The sequence below is a fragment of the Schistocerca serialis genome, chromosome 3 (assembly GCF_023864345.2).
Source record: "Schistocerca serialis cubense isolate TAMUIC-IGC-003099 chromosome 3, iqSchSeri2.2, whole genome shotgun sequence".
In the NCBI taxonomy this organism is placed as follows: domain Eukaryota; kingdom Metazoa; phylum Arthropoda; class Insecta; order Orthoptera; family Acrididae; genus Schistocerca; species Schistocerca serialis.
This window is the reverse complement of record NC_064640.1, coordinates 981,631,470-981,656,599: the sequence shown is the minus strand read 5'-3', so window position 1 is coordinate 981,656,599 and position 25,130 is coordinate 981,631,470. Positions and strand designations below refer to the sequence as shown.

Here is a 25,130-nt window from a genome sequence, read left to right as displayed (position 1 = left end):
GGAAGCTAGACCCACCACGTTACAGGTTGTGTGGCGTGGGGAATAAGGAGGTCTCGCCTTTGGGGTCAGTGACAGTTGACTTTCGAATAGGGAAAGTCCAATTTAATGGATGCATGGAGGTAGTACCATGGGTAAGTGAGGGCTACGACATGCTCCTAGGAGTAGATTTCTTGCATCAACATCATGCCAAAATTGACCTTGGACAATGAACTGTGGAACTTGGTGGAATGTTATTTCAGCTAGGGGAAACTGTTGTCAATGCAGAGCTGTCGCGAGGGGCGTTCAATGTAATGAACAAGCCAATTGAACCACGTACATTAGCATTAAGGCTTAATTCGCATGAGTGTTTGTATAGGGGCACTGTTAAGTCACTTTGGGTAAGTGTGGAGTCGAATCTACCTGTGGGTACAGTATGTGTTATTGAACCATTGGAGGATAATGAAGTTTTGGGTCCATTGGGTTGTTTTGTGGAATGCAGTGTTGTGCGTGTACAGGAGGGGAAGAACGGGCGAGTAGTTCCTGTGAACATGGATAATTTTAGCACTATCGACGCGAATTTGAGGAAAAGAGTTTTAGTAGCAAATTTGGATGTGCCAGATGATGAAGACTGGGGTTCGAGACATAGGCGAAGTGATCAACCACTAACTGCTGATAGAACTGCATTGTGTGACAAAATCAAGCACTTGAAAGGAGGAGAAAGAGAGCACATGGAAGAATTATTGTGGGAATTTAAGGATTTGTTTTTTCCACAAGGGCCGTTACCAGCAACTCCATTAGTTCAACATAGGATACCAACAGGTAATGAAGCACCTGTTTACCGTAAACCATACAGAATACCGAGGTATTTCCAGCCGATTGTGGAGGATTTCATTGATCAGTAGCTTGCGGTCGATACTATAGAGCATAGTAATAGTTGCTGGAGAATGGGCATTGTCATTGTGCCTAAAAAATCTATGGATGGAACTAAGAAATATAGGTTCTGTTGTGACTACCGATACCTCAATAATAAGACAGTAATGGACGTATACCCCATTCGAAACATATCAGAGACTTTGGATCACTTAAGACAGTGTCAGTAATTTTCTACGATGGATTTGACAAGTGGTTATCATCAATTAGAGGTGGCTCTTGAGGATCATCCAAAAACTGCTTTCACTACTCCTGGAGGCCATTACCAGTACATTAGAATGCCATTCAGTTTGAAAAACGCTCCGGCAACGTTTCAAAGGTTGCTAGACAGTGTCTTGAGGAGTTTGCAACCACAGCAGTGTCTGGTCTATTTGGATGACATTATAGTGTTTTCAAGTAGTATGAAGCAACATAGACAGTGGTTAAGGGAAGTCTTTATGAGGTTAAGAGCAGCTCATTTGACGTTGAGCCTGGAGAAGTGTCATTTTGCATTAGAAGAAGTAAAATATTTGGGTTATATGATCAGTAAGGATGGAGTGTGAACAGATCCAAGGTTGGTACAGGCTGTAAGGGATTTTCAGGAACCGAAAACAGTTACGAAAGTCGCAGTAATTTATCAGAATTTGCAATTTTTATTGAAAGTTCGTGAAGGGTTTTGCAGATTTAGCACAGCCATTGATGCGATTGTTACAGAAGGGTGTGAAATTTGAGTGGACAGAAGAGCGTCAGAAAGCGTTTGACAAACTGAAAGAAGTGATAACATCAAGTCCAGTTCTTGTGTTTCCAGATTTTGGAAAGGAGTTTATACTAGCATGTGATGCATCGAATCGAGCATTAGGGTGTGTTCTTAGTCAGGAAATTGATGATAAAGAACATTCTGTAGCCTATGTGTCTAGGAAGCTGAATGCAGCAAAGAGGAATTACTCAACAACTGAGAGGGAGATGCTTATCGTAATCTATGGAATCACATATTTTGAATGTTATTTATGTGGGAGAAGATTTCAGGTAGTGACAGATCATGCTACACTGAAGTGGTTGTTGGGTTGAAGGATACATCCATTGGACTTGCTAGATGGGCTGTGAGGCTCAGTGAATTCGACTACGAGGTGGTGCACAAGCCTGGGAAGAAGCACGGTAATGCGGATGCACTAAGTAGGAAGGTGGCAAAAGTAGAATTCATAGGTTATGACCTAGCAGTATGGCAAGAATTACAGGACAGGGACAATGATTGTAAATTGCATGACACAGCCACAATTTAATATGTACGATGGTCTTCTGTGCAGGGAAACGAAGTTAGGGCCAAAGGTAGTAGTGCCAGTGAAGCCGAGGGATGAGGTTTTAAAGGAAGCATATGATCACGTGTTATCTGGTCATGGAGGGTGCAGAGCAACGAATAGGAGAGTGGTGGAGAGGTATTGGTGGAGAGGTAGGAAAGTAGATGTGGATCAGTATGTCAAGAGTTGCATACCATGTGCACAGACAGCAGATTTGAGTCGGAAACAGATACAGCTACAACGATTACCGGAAGCGACATGTCCATTTTCTTTGTTGGGGATTGAAGTCTTAAGACCTTCCAGGCGAACACCATCGGGAAACAGATTCGTTCTGACAATAAGAGACCATTTTTAGAAGTGTGTGGAGATGGTGGCTATGCCAAATCAACAGGCAGCAATGGTCGCGCAAGCGTTAGGAAACAACTGGATTTTGAAGTTTGGTGTACCGGAGACAATAATTACTGACCAAGGGACCAACTTCATGTCAGATTTAATGAAGGAACTGTGTAAATTGTTGAGCGTAAAGAAGTTGAGGACAAGCGTGTTGTGTCCACAGGCCAAAGGAAGGACAGAACGGGTACACAGAACAATTGGGAAGATGCTGAGTTTTTATGTGGATTCTCATCACTATCAGTGGGACAAGTATTTGAAGCATATTGTACGCGCATACACTGCAAAAGTCCATACAAATACTGGTTTGTCTCCATAATGAGGTAGTGTACGGGCGAAAAATGCCGTCACCGTTTGATTTGGTGAGGCTACAGAAAAGAAGGACCGGTGAATCTGTACATCAATTCGCAAGCACGATTTGGGATGTTCGGAGACGGATACAAAAGCTGAATACAAAGGCTTTCGAAAGGCAGGAAGACACAGTAAAGCGGAAAGGAAGTTTACTGCAGTATAAAGTGGGGCAATGGGTAATGCTGTCCAGCCCCTATACGCAAAAACGGAAAATGAGGAAGTTCCTCACGAGGTATAAAGGGCCAAAGTATATTGTTGAAACCACATCCCCATTAATGTTAAGCTTTAGCTGACAACTAGTACAATGATAGTACACACTGGGTGGTTACGGCCATTTAATGGTTGCCCGGATGTGATTCCAGGCATGTCACAGGAAGGAAATAGGAAGAAAGAGAGAGTGAAGAGAGGTGCTAAGCACAGAGAAAACCAGGAAGATAGAGTACAGCATGAAGTACCGTATGCTTTGTGATCCAGAGAGTAGTAGAGTATTTGTAGGTGGTTTTTTTTTTTTTTTCCGCTGGGTTTGTGTAGAGTTATTAGGCATTGTATTTTCATATATTGTATGTATTTTCGAATACAGCCTTCTGCAGACAGCAGTCCTTTTGAAGATGGAGGAAAATGGGAAGTGTAGCATCTGACGTATGTGGAGTGTTGTTGGAGGAGAAGTCAAATGCATAAAAACACGGGAGAACTGCCGTAAGTCAGTAACATCTTGCCACGATATTTCGGCACAAAGTCTTTTGGCCACCTTCAGGTGAGTACAGCTGTAGAAGTACTGGCGAATACACGCTGAGCTCTGCTATTTAAAGGCAAAGGGGGCTGCATTGCGCATGCGCTGCGCATGTACTGTTTAGCGTGCGCGTTCACAACTCCGTGCGCTGCGCCTGGCGCCCTCCGCAGTGAAAGCTTGGCATTTCGATATCAGATTGATCTTCATCTTTATACCGATAACTACGTTGACTATGAAGTTTCTCTACAAAGGGATTCCAAGCGGAATTTAACTGGTAACCGCTATCTCGATTGATAAGAGTCTCGCTGTCTGACAATTTTATTTCTATGGATTCATTTATAATTGAACTCCAGAAATTTGATGTTTGAGCCACAATTTTTGTATCATTGTAATTCATAGAGTGGCCAGTAGAAATGCAATGTTCAGCGATTGAGGACTTGGTGGGTTGCAGAAGGCGAGTATGCCGCTGGTGTTCCACAATACGTTCCTGCACCGTTCTTGTTGTCTGCCCTATATATGACTTGCCGCAATCACACGGAATCTTGTAGACACCTGATTTACGTAGGCCCAGGTCATCTTTAACGGATCCCACCAGTGATGATATTTTAGGAGGAGGGCGAAAGATGACTCTAACTTGATGCTTCCTCAATATTCTACCTATCTGTGACGAGATGTTCCCAATAAAAGGTAGATAAGCCGTTGACCTGAAGACCTCTTCTTCTTCCTTGTTGCGTCGTTTGTAGGACTGCATAGCTCTGTTCACTTGCTTAGTTGAAAAGCCATTCATCAGGAATACTTTTTGCAGGTGTTTCAGTTCCACTTGAAGACTGTCGACGTCAAAAATAGTATGGGCACGGTGGATTAATGTTTTAAGGACACCCATTGTTTGTGCCGGATGGTGGCAACTGGTAGCTTGCAGATACAAATCTGTATGGGTCGGTTTCATATACACCAAATGACCAAGTGTGCCATCATTCTTGCGCCGTACCAGAACATCTAAAAATGGCAAACAACCATCTTTTTCAGTTTCCATAGTGAACTCAATATTTTCATGTATGGAATTCATATGATGTAAAAATTCCTGGAGACGGCACAAAAATGATGGCACACTTGGTCATTCGGTGTATAGGAAACCGACCCATACAGATTTGTATCTGCAAGCTACCAGTTGCCACCATCCGGCACAAACAATGGGTGTCCTTAAAACTTTAATCCACCGTGCCCATACTATTTCTGACGTCGACAGTCTTCAAGCGGAACTGAAACACCTGCAAAAAGTATTCCTGATGAATGGCTTTTCAACTAAGCTGGTGAACAGAGCTATGCAGTCCTACAAACGATGCAACAAGGAAGAAGAAGAGGTCTTCAGGTCAACGGCTTATCTACCTTTTATAGGGAACATCTTGTCACAGATAGGTAGAATATTGAGGAGGCATCAAGTTAGAGTCATCTTTCGCCTTCCTCCTAAAATATCATCACTGGTGTGACCCGTTAAAGATGACCTGGGCCTAGGTAAATCAGGTGTCTACAAGATTCCGTGTGATTGCGGCAAGTCATATATAGGGCAGACAACAAGAACGGTGCAGGAACGTATTGTGGAACACCAGCGGCATATTCGCCTTCTGCAACCCACCAAGTCCTCAATCGCTGAACATTGCATTTCTACTGGGCACTCTATGAATTACAATAATACAAAAATTGTGGCTCAAACATCAAATTTCTGGAGTTCAATTATAAATGAATCCATAGAAATAAAATTGTCAGACAGCGAGACTCTTATCAATCGAGATAGCGATTACCAGTTAAATTCCGCTTGGAATCCCGTTGTAGAGAAACTTCGTAGTCAACGTAGTTATCGGTATAAAGATGAAGATTGATCTGATATCGAAATGCCAAGCTTTCACCGCGGAGGGTGCCAGGCGCAGCACACGGAGTTGTGAACGTGCACGCTAAACAGTACATGCGCAATGCAGCCCCTTTTGGCTTTAAATAGCAGAGCTCAGCTCGTATTTGCCAGTACTTCTACAGCTGTACTCACCTGAAGATGGCCAAAAGACTTTGTGCCGAAATATCGTGGCAAGATGTTACTGACTTACGGCAGTTCTCCCGTGTTTTTATGGAACAATCAGTACGCCGGGAAAATGTCAAACATCAAATCAAATGCAGTTCTGGAGAAATAAATGCGTCGGAGTAAATTTTGCGGCAAAGCCGTAACAAATATGTGTTGAATGATGTCAGAGTCGTATGATTTCCTGTTTAAATTTTTAGTTACCGACAGTGCTGGGTTAGGAAAGTCGTGTTTATTGCACCAGTTCATTGAATGTAATTTAAGGATGAAAGTAGTCACACAATTGGTGTTGAGTTTGGATCGAAAATAGTGAATGTTGGAGGAAAATCTGTGAAGTTACAAATATGGGACACAAGCACAGTGCAGTTACTTTTAGCCAGGGGGAAAGGAATAGACTGTCCAGGAGACATTGTGGAGCCAAAATTGAGCTTGCAACGGGTTGGGATGCATTGGATCTTCTCCACCTATGAGAATTTGGTAGTGGTAGCAAGTTGTCTTGAGCGGGGAGCTTTTGCAGAAGCAAAACACACGGAGCTCGAGGGGAGCGGAATTTTATATCAATGGAACTAAGTGTAACATAATCGGACCAACCTTCCACGTGCCAGCGTCAATTTCAGGAGTCACACAATTGAATGTTACACAGCCACAGCTGTACTGGCCACAAGCCACTTTAGAGTTTTTGCCAAGGCAGAATCTGACCTTGTTAAATCAAACTCTGGAGCCAAGTCTGTTGAGATCCATAAACCAGTTCATTTTAGAGCAAGAGGGGCGCATATCAGCTGAACAGCTTGTGCAACATGTTGCTCAGTATAGGGAAAGACAATAGCAAATAATGATCATTTTGAGCATCTTTGTGCCAAGTGTCATTGCAGCCTTAACTTTGTTAGGCATTGTTTTCTTTCTGATCAGGCAGAGAGCGAATTCCAAGAGGGAACCTAGGGTAGTCCAAGTCCCAGTGGATTGGATACCAAGGGCGTGAGACGAGTAGGTAAGGAGTTGATCGAGCATTGGTTGTCCAGTAAGGAATTTTTACGTTTTGTTTCATGTATGTGTTTTAAGGGGCACTAGACCACATTCAAGTTTTCTAAAAGTAAGGAAACATGTCATAGGTGCTGACCCAAACAAGTTAAGAGCTAGTTAAGGGTCGACCAAGGGACCAGGTCTTTCCGAAGAGGGGAATAATGTAGCAGCACCATCGTTTAGGATAGGGAAAGTTAGTTTTGTGCAATATTCTGAGCACAAGTTACAGCCAGGTGCAGGCCGGATTGCAGCGAGTTATGCATACGAACAGTCGCGAAGTAGAACAGAGGCCACAGGGCTGTCAAAGTGCTGAAAGAGTTTACGTAGCGGTTTTGCATGTCGCAAATCACAGGTACAACGGGCCCACTGGCCAACCTAGCGTGTTATGAGTAGATGACGCGAAGCGGCGCGTATAGCACAACAGAGGCGCACAGCCGAGTATAAATAGGTGTGGGTTTCTAACGAGATTCATTCAAGTGTGACAGCTCTCCTGGATGGCGGGGCGTGTCACACCACCGGCTACACACAGCAGCAGATGGGGCACCATCATTCGACCCTCTGAGGCCAACTTGGGACATTCAAGTGTGGCAGCTCTCCTGGATGTGTCGTGTCACACCAACAGCTACACGCAGCAGCAGATGGGGCGCCAGTGTTCCAGTCCACGGCGGGTCACTGGTTCGACCCTATGAGGCCGACGTGGGGTCTATAGCCAGCCAGCAGTGGGCCACCCCGCGGCTCACTACTGCAGGCTGTCGTCCTGGCTTCCAACACACACCCGAGGTGAGGGCCACAGATTCAGACGCCGGATTGTGGGCACTTGTTGTTGCCGCAATCTCGGCCATGCCGGAGAGAAGCGCACAGCTCGCCGCCTGCGGCTCACATCGAATGGTGCTGAGTCGGCAGGGATGCATACCGCTGAGTCAACTGCCGGCATCCTGATGATGACACAACTCCGCTGGCATACAAGGCCGGCACACAGTGCGTGCAAGGGTCGCTGAGGCAGTCATTTTCAGTAACATGATATGTTCGGTACGCTATGATATCACGATCAACAAAGCTTTCGAGTCCGGATACATTGGGTACACCTGTTCCTCCACGTACAACAGCGACTGTTAGCCATCCATTTCCGTGGGTAAACGAATCATTGATGTCGATGCTGAAGTTCAATCTGCATCCACAAAAAACTGCAGGTCCGTCCAGTAGAGCGTGTGCAGCGACAGATTTGATCGTATTCTTTTTCTTGTCGGCGGCTGATGTGGTCATTTCAACGTCTTCAATTGTTTTATATATAGTCTGTCTTGCACGACGACGGCGTGGATGCAGATTGAACTTCAGCATCGACATCAATGATTCGTTTACCCACGGAAATGGATGGCTAACAGTCGCTGTTGTACGTGGAGGAACAGGTGTACCCAATGTATCCGGACTCGAAAGCTTTGTTGATCGTGATATCATAGCGTACCGAACATATCATGTTACTGAAAATGCTAATAAAGACTTTGGCAAATCAACATATATGTCACCCTCACCCTTTTCCTTGTATACACGTAATAGACGAAAGATATCTGTTAATGAAACTGTTTTCATATGGATTAAAGGTAAAGGTACCTGTGAATATGTTAAATTTGTAGGAGATTGTACATTGTATTTTCACAAATAAATTGAATTGTAGCGTAGACTATTTATAGGACCATTGAAGACATAGAAATGACTACCTCAGCCGCTGACAAGAAGAAGAACACTGTTAAATCTGTCGCTGCACACGCTCTACTGGACGGACCTGCAGTCTTTTGTGGATGCAGACTGAACTTCGGCATCGACATCAATGATTCGTTTACCCACGGAAATGGATGGCTAACAGTCGCTGTTGTACGTGGTGGAACAGGCGTACCCAATGTATCCGGACTGGAAAGCTTTGTTGATCGTGATATCATAGCATACCGAACATATCATGTTGCTGAAAATGCTAATAAAGACTTTGGCAAATCAACGTATATGTCACCCTCACCCTTTTCCTTGTATACACGTAATAGACGTAAGATATCTGTTAATGAAACTGTTTTTATATGGATTAAAGGTAAAGGTACCTGTGAATATGTTAAATTTGTAGGAGATTGTACATTGTATTTTCACAAATAAATTGAATTGTAGCGTAGCCCTTGATTCTGTAGCGTAGCTGAGAACCTGTAAGCGTACATCTAGGATCTGTCGACATAGAGTATGCAACAGCATGTTACGTCATCTCTCTGAGCGCTTGACCTTTGACCCCGCCGATAAGGCGGGTGAAGTCCATCTTGGCAGCGCGCCAGCCGCCGGAGACTGACAAACAGCGTCACTGGTTCGACCCTATGAGGCCGACGTGGGGTCTATAGCCAGCCAGCAGTGGGCCACCCCGCGGCTCACTACTGCAGGCTGTCGTCCTGGCTTCCAACACACACCCGAGGTGAGGGCCACAGATTCAGACGCCGGATTGTGGGCACTTGTTGTTGCCGCAATCTCGGCCATGCCGGAGAGAAGCGCACAGCTCCCCGCCTGCGGCTCACATCGAATGGTGCTGAGTCGGCAGGGATGCATACCGCTGAGTCAACTGCCGGCATCCTGATGATGACACAACTCCGCTGGCATACAAGGCCGGCACACAGTGCGTGCAAGGGTCGCTGAGGCAGTCATTCCACACCAAGCTGTTTCGCAGACAACGAAGTGGTGTCCTAAGCATAGCGGAATCCAGTGATGCAGACTGAGGGGAACACAGCACTGTAGTTGGAAACAGTAAATAACTTGGAAAGCTCGGACGAGTCTTAATACGGTGCCTTCTACCTCTTCCCGCTACATTTGGTCATCCTGATACATTTGGTGACAGAAGTTGCCACTACAGTAAGAAAACAAAGGTAATTCATTGGTAACAACACAGTTTGGAAGCTTATACTCATTTACTTGTGACGAAAAATGGCAGGTTTTTGTTGTACAGTATTTTGCAAATAAACAGTGGAGACCGGAGGACTGGTACATAAAACAATAAATCTTACCTCAATTTTAACACATAATTGTCTAATATAATGAAAAAATTCTGCCTGCCAAACAAGATCGAATCCTGAGATCCGTGCACTAAATTCGCATATGTGGGCCTGCAGCCACACGCTAATGTGAATACTTGGGTTGCGATGACAAGGTACAACACACTGACAGGCCCAACTGCTGCACATGCACTGAGGTCCCATGTTCAACATTTCTTATCCACTTTTGGGTTATTTCCCAACATTGCAGCCCCCTGTATCTTATGTTACTTGTCTCAGTATTATATACATCACTTCAGAGGTTTTTAAATGTTAATAAGAATCACCCTGCATATAATCTATACTTGGGTATTAATCACTTTTGTCACTTCAGACAAGTGCAATGTGGTCCAAAGTCTTGAAACTCTTCCTATACAAGTTTTATTTTCAATCACTCATTATTCCTTTGAGGGAGGTGCTTTTGACTGATTTTTAGGTGTGCCTGAAGGGCTGAACTTGGGGCCTTTACTGTAGATTTGGTTACAATTTTTGTAGGTGGTGTCGAGAAGACAGCAAGTTTTGACATTAAGTCCACAATTGCACATGGACTTGCAGGTGTAATAGTCGATGCTGACTTTCATTCTAGGGTTTGTGCAGATTAGGCTGTTCCAACTAAAGTGCCTGTCAGTGGGATCTAGAGTGCCTGCCCGTGAGCAGCCAGATGCCTGTGGGCAATCAGCTGCTGCACGGACAGTCATGTAGTCGGGCCGTAGCCTAATCAGCAATTGTACTGTCTTGGTCAAGCGCAAAATTGTCAAGTGGCTCACAAATGAGCACAACAAGTGCAACAGGGCTGCGTGGCCAGTAGTCTCTACTACTTAGGTCTGCCCACAGGCAAAATGACATGCAAACATGCTCCACAGAGCTGTCTTGTAATAACCTAGTGTAGATAAATCCTCTTCCTGCCAAGATGATTTCGCAACGGTCAGAGACAATGAGAATATAGTGTACGGAAATCGGGCAATATAAATTGTATTTGCTTCAGACTAATACATTCATCCCACGATCTTGATAGCCTGTATTTCCTTCTCCTCTAAGAAAGTTGTATGGTCTGAAGTTGCACAGTGCTCAGCTCCATACTAGAGGATTCCCTGAACAGTTCATAGAGAACTGTGATGTTGAATACACAGTTCCATTCTCACACACTGGCAGGTTGTCTTTCGTGTGTGTTGCGTGTCCATCACACGACATCGTTGTGTATTCATAATTTCCGCACTTGAAATGATACAATGAGTTGGGGATTTACAACCTCATCTTAAGCGGCATAAACCCTGCTGTTATATGTTCTGCCAATGAGGGAAAATCAAGTGTCTCCTTCAGCTCATTATGTATTCTCTTCATATTATTCTACAGGTCTGTTACCCCTTCCCTTTACTAGGCTTATACCTTGTATATCAATTCTTGTTAAGCCTTTACACACAACACTCCTGTTAAAAATGAGTATGTCGGATAGTCCTGATACTACTGAGCGAGCAATTTGTCACTGTATATCAGCTCGGCTTGATAGGAAACAGCAGCGTCTACCAAAAGTGTTCCCTTTCTGAACTTCTTTTCAGATTTTTGCGTTTCAGCAACTGATGAAGACTCAGGGTCCTGTTACTATTGGACAGTCTCTCACAAATTGATGCTATCAGTGCACTATTAGAAGCCCTCTTATTGGAGCAATACACCCATGGAACTGGGAGTGTTTAGCATTTGTAAGAACTGATGTACTTTCATCCTGTGAGAAGTCAGGGTATTAAAATGAGACACAGGTGAGTCCCAGATACTTCAGTAGGAATAATGCAATTTGGGAGAGGCAGATGTCCAGTATGTTGGCCATTAATGATAGTTTCATCTCAACAGTCTTCCATCCCATCATCTCTCTCTCTATCTTCATTCAATGCAGATGAATAGTGGGCTATTGTGCGCTACATCTCCAACTGTGAATGGGAAAATGTATACTGAATACATATTCAGTTTGCCAAAATTCATTAAAGTGCCATTTCAAGCTTAGATCATGCGCACATTGTCACTTTACAGAAGGTTTGTCATCATGGACAGTTGCCCACTAAATTGGAATATACCACAGTGATGACATTCAAACGTCAGCCACTAACAGGAGACAAAAAATGTTGCAGATGTGTCTTATGGTCAACATCAGCTGACATTTGCTATCCTGCTACCTGTAAAAAGGGACTCGAAGGTACGCCATGGAGAACACAAAAAACAACCTGTGGGCTACCTATTTGGAGGCAACAAGGTCTGTGCCAAGTCAAACAGTACATGACTGCCTTCACACAATCTATTTCGTTTCTAGCAATCAGATTACAAACAACAGTACAAACACACCTGTTCCATGTGGAATGAGGAAGTTTGGCATGGGAACTTGGATCAGGGCACCAAGTTCACCACACTGATCAGTGCAGTATTTGTTTGACACCCAGCAACTGTAACTAATGAGTGTGAGGGCAGCCAAGTACCAATGCATTCTCACTGGGTCAGCAGGGTAGTGGGTCAGTCAAGTTGTGGGCTGGCATTCTGTAAGGACGTTGGATGCCTCTAATGCCATCTATGGTAACCTGAGAGTTGTGCAGCATTATAACACACCGCTCCAATGTATTGTCCACCCTACAATCAACAGTTTGATGGTGGGTTCCCATTCCAAGACAATGCCACACTAGCACACTATGGTCAACTAATGAACATCTTCCTACAGGAGACAAGAATCAACCAAGCTGAATGGCCTGTGGCATCTGCTGATATTAATCCAACTGAATATGTTTGGGCCTCGTAACTTGCAGTATGTTGTTATGCTCGGGATTAATTGGAACTTGCCATGTGTCATTGCAGGAAGCCTCCTCACACAGTGATGACTGCAGGAGAGCTGTCACTTAATAGTGAGACAGGCTTGAGAAGCAATGCCTCAACTACCTCATGGATAGTATGCCAAGGAAGATCCAAGCAAGTTACAGAGAAGCGAGTGAAGCAGTACAGTACTGAATGTCACCCAGTAGAAGAGCTTGATTCTCAGATGTGCAAGGATTTGTACATTTGAACAGTTGCCTTTATTTTGGTTATTGTTTTCATTTTACTGCAGAAGAAAATTACTTATTCAGTTTCATAAAGCTTATACTTTCATTCCCTGCACTCTCCGGCCCCACAAATCTATGTATACAATTGCGTTACAGCTTTCCAACCTGACATTTGCCTTGTTATATGACACTAGACTGCAATGTGACGGACAACATAATTACAGTGCTCAAAAACTTATTTAAGTTCAAAAAACCCATCTTCTACAAAGGTAACTATATTAAAAAGTCACTGAAGAAGCAAAATAATTAACCAATATATATTCAGTTACTGAGAAGTGACAGGGCGAAATAATTCCAATGCTAATACCAATAAATCCTTGCACTTCCAAATTTTATTATATAAACACTGTTTTGATTGGTGGGGAATGTACTTTATGCACATGTAAATGGTGTCATTTCATTTAATAAAGTAATGTATACATACCTAATGGAAGTATATGTTGCAAATCAACAGTTGTTTCAATTCCATTAGTTTCAAACTTAACATCACATCTTCCATCAATGTTGAGTGCTATTACTGTAGCATGGGCCCATAGACTGTTGTCACTTTTTACTAAAGCCTTGACTCCAGGTTGGACAGCAGAAAAGTCAGGTTCACTACAAAAGAAAGGAAACTTGTATTTTTGTGTTAAGTTATTTCTTGAAAATATGTAATTTGTTATATGCACTGACTGAAACAATACGATGGGTCTACTGAAGTGTATGACAGAAAATATTGGCCATATTACACAGATAAACTGTATTTGAAGACCAAATAAGAAAATTTAGAAGTAACTCTGAACTCTGTCAATGAATATACAAATGATATTTGTGGCTGGACCAACAAAACAGGATTTAAACTGAACACTATAAGATCACAAGCAATCATAATAGGTTACCAAGGGCTCACTAGCCCAGTCTACGTGAATCAATTCTGCAGAGAACTATCCTTATTATACAAACATAGAATATACAATTAGAATACAATGTGTTTGTTTTATCAACTCCTCAATAATCACAACACAAAAATCTTTCTGTGTCGGTGTAGTCCACCAATCCAATGGAAGAGATCCACATGATATTTCAGTACCTACCTCTGATAAGTACAACTGTCACTGCAGCCTCCATAACAAGAAACTGCCAACACTATGTAGCAATCACAGTTCACTAAATCTCTGATATCCTTTAAATGAGAAATCTACTGTCAGGGCCAGAAAACACCTGCACAAATTGGGTAGCAATGACTTGTGCATATACCATGAAGTTAAAATAAATGAAAGTTTTCAAGAGCATTCCAAAGCATCTAGAGACGAAAAAGTCAAGAAAGCACAAGGTATAATACTGCAAAGTTCACGATTAATGATATATGAAATTAATGATAGCATGGACATACCAGGAGAAAACATGTGGTACAATTTCAACAATGTTTTGGCAAGATGGATGTCACATTTGTTGGACAATGGCCAAAAACCAATCAGAAAACAAATTCCTTGGGAATCATTGGACCCTTTTCAATAGAATCTTCTCATTTTGTCCACAAATTTATTACATATATCCCATGGATCCACCATTTAAGTCAAGAAATAAAATGGAAATTTAAGCAAAGGATAAAAGCCAATGGCCATGCACCAGAAATTGGGAAGTTGATTTCATCTGCTGGAAAGGTTATGACCCAAGTTTTCAAAGATGCAAAAGAGATTATTCATAACTATGATCATAAGCTCCCCTGGAGACAGCTCACTAGTAACATGTAATTCTGCACTTAAGCTTTAATAATCACCTCAATTTGGAGAGGAGTAGTGTCCATAAGTTTCTTTTGGCATACCACACACAGCTGAAGCCACTCACTGATGATTAGATCCCATGGATCTATCATATTTCAGTGATTCTGATTGCTATGTTTCACTTGCCATTTCAAATAGTGCCAGACATTTCCTAGTGGATTGAGATCAAGTGATTTGATGGGCAAGTCGAAGTGTGATAGGGTGCCTGAATGACTGTCAAACCAAGAAGGTATGGGCAGTCCTGTGAATCCAGTTGTTGTCTTCTTGGAACACAGGACAATTGACAACATGCTCATCATTATGAAGCTGTACAAGGAAGGGCAACATTGGTCACTGAGAATGTTGAAATAAGCATGATGGTTCATGTTCACGGTAATTAGAGTGAATGGACTCAAGGTCAGGGTAGAAAAACCATCACGAAAACATCACAGAACTGCCCCCCCCCCCCCCCCCCCCCCCCGCCTGAACTACATTCTCCTCGTACTACAAGTTAAATGCCTCATTTGTCCATCAGTGTACAAGACACCTGGCATCAATCAATGGGCCTTAGGTGCACTCAATGACTTGCATCTATTAAAAGGCAAAACCACAACCCTTCACTTCTTACTACACAACTCTGGTCAGTTATTTGGCTCATCAAGTATGTGGAGCTTTACACGTTGCTGCAAGCAATCTCATTTTGCAAGGAATCCGACCCCAGATGTCCAATGCTTACCCTTCCTTTCACAATTTATACACTAGTTGAGATGGACCTGCACTCACAGAAAGTGGCAATTCCAGTTCAGTCTGAAACTGACTGCCACTGCCACAGTGTGGCACTCATCTCCTGTTGCTGTGTCTTAGGATCTTTTTAAGACTGTGTTATATGTCTGCAAGCGGTGCATCATTCCTTGCAAATACAGTGGACAGTCTGCATAGATGCATACACAAATTGAACAACTTCATTCAGTGTGGTGACAGGCATACCCAAACACGATAACTCCTTTCTGCCATTCTGTCATGGCTCCACTTCAACCACTCTTACTGCGCTGACTCCATACAACTGATTGGTATGCACACACCAGTTCACTGCCGTCACTTATGCCAGCTGTGGTGGGGGTGGGGGGTCACATGATTGGTATCAGATCTACAAAACTCTGAAGCAACAAATGTGCTTCTTTAGGAGTGAGATAAACATTTTGCCCAGTGAAATTACAAAGAGTAAAATAATAACCAACAAACACTACAAATGTCTTCTGGACCTGCTGGATGAAAAAACATGTGAGACGCCTATACTGCTAAAGGGAGAAAAAGTCTTTCAACATAATGCACCAGTTTATGAAAGTGCTTTGCAATTGGAAAACTGAAGAATTTGCGGTAAGAATTGTTAAAATAGCTGCCCCGTTCATCAAATGTGGCACACTGACTTTGACCATTCCCCATACGTAAAGAAATTTTTGGCTGGTAAATATTTTGAGTCTAAGCTGTTATAGCAGCTATACATACAGGGATAGGCAAAATAATGTGAACAGTGGTAGTAATGGGATGGTTGTGTTTGACAGTCAACAATGCAGGTCAGGCACATGTCACACTGGACTGTGCATTTTAAGTACAGACTAGGCATCAGTGCAGGTTGTTTACGGGTAGTGCACACTTTGTATTTGCATTTAGAGGCTGAGGTCGACATGCAGTGAAAGAACTAACAGAGGTCCAAAGAGGGTAGATAATGGGGGCTGATTAGCTGGAGCATCAGTCACCAAGACAGCCAACTTACTGAATGTTTCAAGAGCAACTGTTTCAACAGTCATGACAGCCTACACAAAGCATGGAAAGACATTATCCTGTAAATGTAATAGTGGGTGTAAATTAAAACTAAATGACAGAGATCGTTGTACGATAACACGAATTGTGTCAAAACAACACAAAACCATGGTGGATAAACTGACTGCACAGCTCAATAGCCATCTTCAAGACCCCGTATCTATTGACACTGTCGGCCAAGAACTTCATAAAGGGAATATTCATGTGCGAGCTGCTATACCAAAACCATTAGTGACAACAACCACACAAAGAAGCGTAAAATGGAAATTTATAGCAAAGGATAAAAGCCAATGGCCATGCACCAGAAACTGGGAAGTTGATTTAATCTGCTGGAAAGGTTATGACCCGAGCTGTCAGAGATGCAAAAGAGTTATGAATAACTATGATCATAAGCGCCTCTGGAGACAGCGCACACTAACATGTAATTCTGCACTTAGCTTTAATAATCACCTCAATTTGGAGAGGAGTAGTGTCCATAAGTTTCTTCTGGCATGCCACATACAGCTGAAGCCACACTCACTCATGATTAGATCCCATGGATCTATCATATTTCAGTGATTTTGATGGCTATGTTTCACCTGCCATTTCAAATAGTGCCAGACATTTCGTAATGGACTGAGATCAAGTGATTTGATGGGCAAGTCCAAGTATGACAGGGTGCCTTAATGATTGCCAAACCAAGAGGGTATGTGCAGTCCTGTGAATCCTGTGAGCATCAGTGAAAACACGTCATATCATCCAACGAGTCAATGTTTCCATTATTTCCAACATCAGGCTGGGTTTATGTCTGGAGAATGCCAAAAGAAGCCTACAATCCTGATTGCTTGATTCCAACAGTTAGGCATGGAGGTGGAAGTGTGATGATGTGGGCACCCATATCACGGTATTCTGCTGGTCCCATCATTATTCTCAAAGGCCGTGTCACAGCCAATGATTATGTGAACATTTTAGGTGATCAGATGCCCCCCATGATTCAAATGTTGTTCCCCAACCATGATACCATATTTCAGCACGATAATGCACCCACTCACAAAGCCAGGACAGTACAATCATGGTATGGGGAGCGTGCAACTGAAATGCTGCGTCTTCCTTGGCCAGTACACTCCCCGGACTTGAACATTATCGAACCCTTATGGGCGGTATTGGAGCGCAGACTCTGGAGCGGATTTCTGCCTCCCTTGTCACTACAGGAATTTGAAGAGGTTCTGATCGAAGAGTGGCATAACATTCCACTGGAGACTACACAATCATTATATGCCAGTACTCCAAGAAGAATCGCAGCTGTATTATGGGCAAATGGGGGTCAAATCCCTTATTAATAAACCATTCCCATGTACAGGTGTTCAGATTATTTTCTCTATCCCCTGTAGGTATAGAGCAGCTCTTTCAGAGTCACACTCACTGGAAACAAAAGTTGTAACAATGCTTTAGCCTAAAAGAAGATCACATAAGAAATTAGTAATTTTTACCAAAAAACACTCTTTCACTACCAGACTGAGAACTTTTCATCTTCCTCTTTTAAGGATAAAAATACTTATTGTCTTACTATGTTACACACACATTCATACACAGTAACTTCTTTTTTCACCTTGAAACAGACCTCTCTTTTACTGTAAACTAATTAATGGTAACTTAAACAATACAATCCTGCCAGTTAGTGTATTTTCTATTATCCTTTTAATGAAGTTAAATACACTAAGTCAATATACTGTTAAAAATAACTGATAGCTTTAACTCACACAATGTTGCACGGAGATGTTATCTCTAATATTTTCTTGGTCTGACTGATTAATAGTGTGCTTTCAGGTGTTAAGCCACGTTTTTGATTCCATCCAAACTGGTCATTGGAATATTGTGCAGAAAAATGGAAACAACAGCTCGGCTGGATACCCAAAAGCACACCATTACTTGCACGGAGATATTGTCGTAATCCTCCTCTACTTTGTACTGCTACTGATAAATGTAACTCTTAGCGCTAAATTACTGAAGATGAGCAATGTCTACCTGTATTCTTTCAAATCTGATAGTGATACCATGTGGCCGTGAGAATACCGGCAATCATCATTAAATCTGCAGGTACCTGCAAAGTACTGCTCACAAGGTGCCATCTCTTTGGAAACTGGATTTGTAAAAAACACACGGACCTGAAATAAATAAAAATTAATGATTATTACAAGTACTACAATGAATCTTTAGCTTTTTTATCCTACTTTGTTTTTCTTCTTCAATTATCCACATGAAAATCACAGGCTTTACTTATAAAATTACTCGCTTCAACTGTATTTTACAGTCAACTGCAGATCGAGCAGATCCAGCATTAAAAGGCTTCTTATGTTGCAATACTGGATCTGAAAATAACTGTAGATTACACTTGCAATTGACAATTGTATAAGAAAAATCTGTGATTATCACTCTGTGGAATAACATAAGAAAAAAGACTTGTTACATCAAACACAGCATTCTCAAAAATGACAATTATATTTCACAAAATTTTATATAAAAGTTCTAAAGCCAATTTGGTGTTTGCTTTCTATACTTTTGGATGGCTTTATTAGCTACAATGCCATAGTTCTATAATGAAATTTTAGCAACATTGAAAACTGCTGTGACTGAATACAATAAGCAATATTCTAATTTCAAAGACAAAGACACTGTGACAATGATTCCCTAAAATTAGGAAGAGACTGTAAAATCATGACTCACTCATAAAACACACAAAGCAGTTGAAAAAGAGGATGAGTATGTCATTACCACATTAGTGTTCCACAAATTACACGACACAACAGGAGCATTGCAGTCTGCTCGTGTAACCAATAGTGGACGACTACACGATTGTCAGGAACAGGAAGGGGTGGGGAAAGGGGTTGACTGCAACTTGTTTCTTAACCCCAAAAAACCTGAGCCTTAACAGTGAGGTAACAGCCAGTAAGGAGGCAGCACACAGATCCACAGTATTTTCAATAGGAGCGTGCTTGGCTACTTTATTTCTCTGAACTCTCAACATACATTGGTATGCACCCCTTTTTGGCTCTTTAGGTAGATGAAGGCAACACGAATAATCTGGAATTGTTTACAGGCAGGGTACATGCCACTGGTAGCCTGAAGGGCAGTTTTTGAAGTCAGAGGAGATTAGGAGTTTAGCACTAGAAATACAGGGGTTGGACAAAATTATGGAATCACTGCAAGAAATGCAGGCCTGAACACAAATGCAGATGCTAACCAAGTCAGCAGACTGCACGTACATATTTGACCACGAATAGCACCTGTACAATGTGCACAATATGTTGCCAGTGTCAGTCACGTTCAGAACAGCGTTCTCGTGTGGTTGTGAGTGCATTATGTAGGAAGTGAATACTAACGTGGTCAACTTGTTTGTGTTCGTACGGTGAGCACTTCCCTAACCGGGTAGCCAAAGTGTTTGGTGTTTGACGAGGCACCGAATCGAATATTCACACCACGTACAGAGAAAGTGGAAAAATGTCATCTGCTAAGTCGCAATACGGATGAAAGTGTGTACGAGTGATCAAGACAGATGGTCATTGGCGAAGACTGTGACGAAAAATTAGAGGAAGACCAGTGAGAAGTCACTGCCAAACTGAATGTCACACTCGTGAACCACGTCAGCACCAAAACAACACAAATGGAGCTCCATAAGCTGGGAATCGCAGTGTGAGCTGGAATTCCAAAAGCACTGATCAGTGATGCAAATTCCTGTAACAGGAAAAACTGGTGCTGAAGTCATAAAACCTAGACTATGGAGCAATGGAAGAAAGTCATTTGATGTGATGAGTCTTGTTTCACACTGTTTCCAACTTCTGGCCGAGTTTACATCTGGCGTACGCCATCCCACACCTACAATGCTGACTGCTTGCTGCCGAGAGTGAAACGTGGCAGGTCGGTGACGAATGGGGGAACCGTATTATGTTATTCTGTGGGCTCCAATGTTACTCTGCGAGGTCATATTATTGCCGAGGATTATACGAACATTTGGGCCGATTAAATCCTTCCGACAGTACAGTATTTGTTCGCCAATGGTGACGACGTGTTCCGAGATGACAGAGCCCCTCTTCACACAGCTCACACTGTCCACGACTGAGCACAATGATGAACTGTTGTACCTCCCCTGACAAGCACAGTCACCATATTTCAATATTATCGAGTCTTTGTGGTCTACTTTGTACAGGAGGGTGCATGATCACTATACACCTCCATCGTCATTAGCTGAACTTGGCACTACTTTGCAGTAAGGATTGTATAAGATTCCCTTGAAAACCATACAGGACCTGTATTTATCCATTCTGAGATGACTGGAAGCTGTGTTGAATGCCTACAATTTTCCTAAACCATACTGGGTATCATAATGTGTTGTATTTTTGGTGTTTCCATATCTTTGTCCCTCCCCTTTACCTCCAGTGCTCTCAAGGCTTCATATAATTGTGCAACAATACAGTTAATTCACTGAGTAAGCAAACTTTGACATTGGAAAAACACTGTGGAGCAGATGATAGTGTCCTCCACATCATGCTACAATATCAATGTGTTGATCAGATAACACTTTGTAAAACATGGGCACAACAAACGTCTTCTGGCTTACCATTCTTTCTGTACTCAGCTAAATGTAAAGTAATTTTGGGCATCCACATCAAACAGGGTGGCAAGCAACTTCACTCTTGGTTAAGTACAATAATATGGTCCACACCAAGTTGCCTAAGTTCCTCCACCAATCTCAGGTGAATTCTATGCAGAACTGTAATGGAGGTGTTTGGTCCACTCCCCATGGCATGTGGTTAAGACAATTTAATATGCTCGATGCATTTCATCCTTTAAATCCTTCAGGTGCAGAATATGAAGGTCATCAAAAGTGAGATCCACAAATTTTACTGAAGTTTCAAAACTAAAAACATTGCCTGTCATTTGCACACAGGCACTAACACACTCACCTCTCTCTCTCTCTCTCTCTCTCTCTCTCTCTCTCTCTCTCTCTCTCACACACACACACACACACACACACACACACACACACACACACATCCAACTGATGAAAATTTAAAACTTATACTATCAGTCACCTCCTCCAATTGCTTAATTATCAGCTGCAAGAAATGAGGAGTAGTTGTGTGGCTGGAGGAGAAGCAAAATATAGAAAAGTTATTCACAAACACTAGATGGGAGCCTAAAACAGGGACAAAAACAGTATTTATTACTATAGCAAACACTGCCACATTCAAAACTGATCTCTGAAGAACATCACTGTCCTGCACAAATTTAGCACATTACACATCATACTTTAAAAAAATCTTGAAAGGAAAGACCTTATGACAATGGATAAACATTCCTGGAAGTACTAATTGTGTAGGTGTCTTAGAATGTTATACACTATCCAATAAAAAGCATCTAAACTCTATTAGGAGACGTTAATATTGGGTGTGTCACCCTTCACCTTTATGATGTTTTAACTCTGCTGGGGACAATGAATGTTTGTGGAGGAATGGTATCCCATTCTTCCTCAAGAGCTAAAACCAGAGAAGGTAGTGATGTTGGACACTGGGGTCTGGAGCAATGCTGATGTTCTAATTCATCCCACGGTCTTCAGGTTGAGACTCTGGGCAGGCCAGGCCAGTTCAGGAATGTTACTGTCCAGAAACCAATGCTTCACTGATGCTGCTTATGACAGGATGTATTGTCATGGTGGGGAAAAAAAAAGAAAGAAAGAAAATCGTCTGTGAACTGTTCCTCTACTGTATGCAGTACACAATGCCATAAAATGTGTTCATAACCTTCCACATTTAGTGATCTTTTTTAAGCATAATAAGAGAATCACACCAATTACCACGAGAAACATCCCCTTATTGTTAACACCACCTCCTCTGTACTTCACTGTTGGCACTACATATAATGACAAAGAACATGCTCCAAGTATTCACCAAACCCTTCCATCAGATTGTGACAGGGCATGTTTCGTCACTCCAAATCACTCATTTCCAGTCATCCACAGTCAAGTGGAGTCACTCTTTACACCACCTCAAGTGTTGCTTAGTACTGATTACAGAAATCATAAATACTCTGATGGACAGGTTGAGCAGCAATCTGAGGCTGTTTGCTGATGATGCTGTGGTGTACAGATTGGTGTCATTGAGTAAAATGACACAAGATCACTTGGACAAAATTTATAGTTGGTGTGATATATGGCAGCTTACTCTAAATGTAGAAAAATATAAGTTAATGCAGATGACTAGGAAAAACAATCCTACAACGTTTAAATACAGCTTTAGTAGTGTGCTACTTGACATCCACATCAATTAAATATCTAGATGTAATGTTTCAATGCAACATGAAATCGAACCAGCATGTAAGGACTGTAGTAGGGAAGGCAAATGGTTGACTTCAGTTTGTTCAGAGAATTTTAGAAAATTGTAGCTCACCTGTTAAAGGAGACCTCTAATAGAACCGAAGTGTGATCCACTATTCAGTGTTTGGGATCCCCACCAGGTGGGACTGATGGAAGATGCTGAAGCAATTCAGAGGCAAGCTGCCAGATTTGTTACCGATAGGTTCGATCAACATGTGATTATTACAGAGATGCTTCATGAACTCAAACTGGAATCCGTGGAGGGAGAGGGAGGGAGAGGGAGGGAGGGGGGGGGAGGGGGGGGGGAGGGGGGGAGGGAGGGGGGAGAGGGGGGGAGAGGGGGGGAGGGGGGAGGGAGGGGGGAGAGGGGGGGAGAGGGGGGGAGAGGGGGGGAGAGGGAGGGGGGGAGAGAGAGAGAGAGAGAGAGAGAGAGAGAGAGAGAGAGAGAGAGAGAGAGAGAGCGCTTATCTTTCTATCCATAGCTTCATTGAGTGGTAGATAACTGTTACACAGAATAAAAGTACATGGGAAGTGTACTTTGTAGCTACAGTTGCAGTAGCTGTTGAGAGGAACAGAAGCAAAGTGTTAAGTATTGTTCCTTCAGTATCCCTGCCAGTGGACATCATGATGGAGGCAAATGAATTGGTGTGGGTAGTGCAGTGTGACAGTGTGGAAATCAGCCATGAAGGGTGCACGCAGCACGTAGTATGGGCAAACACACTAGCAGTGGTGTTCACCCGCAGGTGGCAGCAGGCCGGGCAGGGCACTGCTTACTCAGAGTTTGACCACTGTGGACCTCACTTTCTCGGGCTCTGTGGAGGGCTTCGAATTTTGGAGAAATTTGTATAAACCTGTGCAGCTGGACAACAATAAGGATGCCTTATCAACTGGACCAATGATACACCTTACCTGGCAGTGCAGCACGAACTGGTGCAGGTAACTCTCCCACCTTTCTGTAGACTCACTGAAACCAGCAAACAGTGCCAGGAGTGGGGGCGGGGGGTGACTGTGACTGTGGCTGTGTCTGTATTGTGCCTTGTGTTGTACCATGTGCTTAGCCATTAGTCATCCGCACCAGACACATGGTGAGTTCTTCTCATGCTTGTCTCAAAATAAGTTTGGACACTCTGCTTCCCATAGATTGGCTTGCACAGTAAGTTTGTTTCCCTCTCACAGGTTCTGTTCCCCAGCTGTCATCAAGCCACCATCAGCCTGTGATGCATTTGAACCAAGTTTGTAGTGAAACGGTGTTATCACACCTGTGCAGATACTAAAGTGTGACGAAGGATGTTTTTACGCATGTGGCACCCCTATACTTTATTTCACCTTTTCCTAGTGTTCCCTTTGGCCTCCACAAACCTGGCAATTCTTCTATGCTGGGAGGAACAGTTGCACCGACAGAATGAGCAGCAACAGCTACAGCAGCAGTGGGTTCAGGTTCTGTTTTCTGCGCCACCCCCAATGCCGTTTGCCAGTTTCAATGAGTCAATGGAAAGGTGGGAGAATTACTTATGCTAGTTCCTGCTGCAGTGCCAGGTAAGGCATATTGTCGATTCAGTTGATAAGGCTACCGTGTAGTCCAGCTGCGCAGGTTTATACAGTGTTGTCCAAAATTTGAAGCCCTCCACAGAGCCCGAGAAACTGTCCTTTGATGAGCTTTGTCATTTGGTTACACAGTATTTTGACCATCCAACCCATGTGGTGGCAGTGCTGTTGAAATTTAACCAGCACCACAAGCACCTTGAGAAGTCATATGTGGCCAGGATTGCTGATTTGCAGGGCCTCTTGCACAAGTGTTTTAAGTGTCCCAAATGTGCTACCTCTCACAAAGGCTTGCTAATTTGGCACGTGGTTGTCAGTTTAGCTTCTGATCATGAGGTTCACAGTAGGGTGTTGAAGTTCTCAAACCCTTCTTTAGCCGATGTTCCCCAAATTGTGGAATCGCTTATGGCAGCAGTGAGGAATGTCCTTTGTGATAATAGGCAGGGGATGCAATTGGGTGAGCACAGTAACCGGCACCTTGTGCTCTGCAGGATACCCCTGGTGGCCTCACCTCTTGTCAAGTAACTGTGTTGCTGCCGTTGACGATTCCGGTGCAGTGGTGCCACGGTTGTGCCCATGTGCCCATCCCTGCCCCATCCACGCTCGGCAGGTTCGCACTGTTTGCAGCGTTGTAATTCCCACCAGCAGTGTTTCTCAGATCCTCTTTATTATTCTCCTTCTGCTTGTTGGGTGAGCCAGTGGTCTTGATGTGATTCTCATTCGTTACAAGTTTGTTGCAATTGTATGCACGTGGAGGCCACGTGCGACATACGCCAGCAGATAGGTCACTCGACAACTGTTTGTGAC

At 43.0% G+C, this 25,130-nt stretch overlaps 1 protein-coding gene across 3 annotated transcripts in view; it reads right to left on the bottom strand.

The window, feature by feature from the left end:
- Positions 1-25,130, bottom strand: part of LOC126471424 (zinc finger CCCH-type with G patch domain-containing protein) — a 176,790-nt gene that overhangs the window by 80,534 nt on the left and 71,126 nt on the right. For all 3 annotated transcript variants that reach the window (XM_050099564.1, XM_050099565.1, XM_050099566.1), the window contains 2 exons: positions 18,437-18,576; positions 13,294-13,466 (listed from right to left, as the gene is read on the bottom strand). In XM_050099564.1, coding sequence (XP_049955521.1) covers positions 13,294-13,466; positions 18,437-18,576 — 313 coding nt within the window. The remainder of the gene's footprint in view (positions 1-13,293; positions 13,467-18,436; positions 18,577-25,130) is intronic.